Below are 2,400 nucleotides of genomic sequence, written 5' to 3' on the forward strand. Positions count from 1 at the left end.
GCAGCAGGGACCCTCCAGAGCCGCCCCATCGCGGAGCAGAGCCACCAGGGCCCCCAGGCCCATGGGGCGGGAAGCCGAGGTCCCCACAGCACCGGGGCAGAAGATGACGGGCTGCGCGCTGTGAGGGAGCCGCCCTCCCTCCTTGCGCCTGCGGCCATGCGGCTTGGGACAGGACACCCCTGAGAGTTGGGGCAGCTCCCCGTCCCGCCTCTCCGGCCCCTCCCGACCCCTCATCCTCCCCCTCCCCCTTGAGCAGGGCGGTCCCCATGGCCGGGTGCGGGTGGAGCGTGCTGTGGGCGTGCGTGGCGGCCGCCACGCTGCTGCACGCGGGGGGCCTGGCGCGGGGCGACTGCTGGCTGATTGAGGGCGACAAGGGCTTCGTGTGGCTGGCCATCTGCAGTCAGAACCAGCCTCCGTACGAGGCCATCCCGCAGCAGATCAACCACACCATCGTGGACCTGCGGCTGAACGAGAACCGGATTCGCAGCGTGCAGTTCGCGTCGCTGAGCCGCTTCGGGAACCTGACTTACCTCAACCTCACCAAGAACGAGATCGGCTACGTGGAGGACGGCGCCTTCTCGGGCCAGTTCAACCTGCAGGTGCTGCAGCTGGGCTACAACCGGCTGCGCAACCTCACGGAGGGTATGCTGCGCGGCCTCAGCAAGCTGGAGTACCTGTACCTGCAGGCCAACCTCATCGAGGTGGTCATGGCCAGTGCCTTCTGGGAATGCCCCAACCTCGTCAACATCGACCTCTCCATGAACCGCATCCAGCAGCTGGGCAGCGGCACCTTCGCCGGCCTGGCCAAGCTGTCTGTGTGCGAGCTGTACAGCAACCCCTTCTACTGCTCCTGCGAGCTGCTGGGCTTCCTGCGCTGGCTGGCCGCCTTCACCAACGCCACCCACACACACGATCGGGTGCAGTGTGAGTCGCCGCCCGTCTATGCCGGCTACTTCCTGCTGGGCCAGGGTCGGCACGGCCACCGCAGCATCCTCAGCAAGCTGCAGTCTGTCTGTACTGATGACTCCTATGTGGCCGAGGTGGCCGTACCCCGCCTGAGCCTCGGGGGGCGCCCCCAGCCTGGACACTCTCCACCTCCACCGCCGCCACCGCCACCAGAGCCCAGTGAGGAGCCCTGCCCGGAGGAGGAGTGCTTCTCCGGGGATGGCACCACACCGCTGGTGGCCCTGCCCACCCTGGCCACCCAGGCGGAGGCCCGGCCCCTCATCAAAGTGAAGCAGTTGACCCAGAACTCGGCCACCATCACCGTGCAGCTGCCCAGCCCGTTCAACCGCATGTACACCCTGGAACATTTTAACAACAGCAAGTCGTCCACCGTGTCCAAGCTGACGCAGGCGCAGGAGGAGATCCGCCTCACCAACCTGTACACGCTCACCAACTACACCTACTGTGTGGTGTCCACCAGCTCCGGTACTCACCACAACCACACCTGCCTCACCATCTGCCTGCCCAAGCCTCCCAGCCCGCCCGGGCCCGTGCCCAGCCCCTCCACGGCCACGCATTACATCATGACCACACTGGGCTGCCTGTTCGGCATGCTGCTGGTCTTGGGGGTGGTCTACTACTGCCTGAGGAAGAGGAGGCGGCGCGAGGAGAAGCACAAGAAGGCTGCTGCGGCTGCCGCCGCCGGGAGCCTCAAGAAGAGCATCATCGAGCTCAAGTATGGGCCAGAGATGGAGGCACCCGGCCTGGCCCCGCTGGCTCAGGGCCCGCTGCTGGGCCCCGAGGCTGTGACCCGCATCCCCTACCTGCCCACGCCGGGCGGTGAGGTGGAGCAGTACAAGCTGGTGGAGAGCAGCGACACCCCCAAACCCAGCAAGGGCAACTATATGGAGGTACGCACCGGGGAGCCCCCAGAACGTCGGGACTGTGAGCTGGGCCGGCCAGGCCCCGACAGCCAGAGCTCTGTGGCCGAGATCTCCACCATCGCCAAAGAAGTGGACAAGGTGAACCAGATCATCAACAACTGCATCGATGCCCTCAAGTCCGAGGCCAGCGCCTTCCAGGGCGCCAAGGCCGGGCCTGTGGCCTCTGCTGAGCCGCAGCTGGTGCTGCTGGCCGAGCCACTGGCCCCCAAGCACAGCTTCCTGTCCCCCGTGTACAAGGAGGCCTTCGGTCACGGCCTGCAGCGACACCACAGCGTGGAGGCCGCGGGGCCCCCGAGGGCCAGCACCTCGTCCAGCGGCTCCACGCGCAGCCCTCGAGCCTTCCGCCCGGAGTCCACGGCCGCCACCGGCGCGCACAAGGCTGCGGTCAGCGAGGCCAAGTACATCGAGAAGAGCTCCCCGGTGCCTGACGCCATCCTCACTGTGACCCCCGCTGCCGCCACGCTGCGGGCCGAGGCCGAGAAGGGCCGCGCATTCGGCAGCGAGCACCGCC

At 67.5% G+C, this 2,400-nt stretch overlaps 1 protein-coding gene across 1 annotated transcript in view; it reads left to right on the forward strand.

Annotated features, from left to right (window-relative positions):
- Positions 1-266: 266 nt before the first annotated feature.
- Elfn1 (extracellular leucine-rich repeat and fibronectin type III domain containing 1) overlaps positions 267-2,400 on the forward strand; it is a 2,782-nt gene continuing 648 nt past the window's right edge. Inside the window, exon 1 of the mRNA XM_013023377.1 lies at positions 267-2,396. Within this exon, the coding sequence (XP_012878831.1) occupies positions 267-2,396 (2,130 nt within the window). The remainder of the gene's footprint in view (positions 2,397-2,400) is intronic.

This window comes from Dipodomys ordii, unplaced genomic scaffold (genome assembly GCF_000151885.1).
Source record: "Dipodomys ordii isolate 6190 unplaced genomic scaffold, Dord_2.0 Scaffold68, whole genome shotgun sequence".
Taxonomy (NCBI): Eukaryota; Metazoa; Chordata; class Mammalia; order Rodentia; family Heteromyidae; genus Dipodomys; species Dipodomys ordii.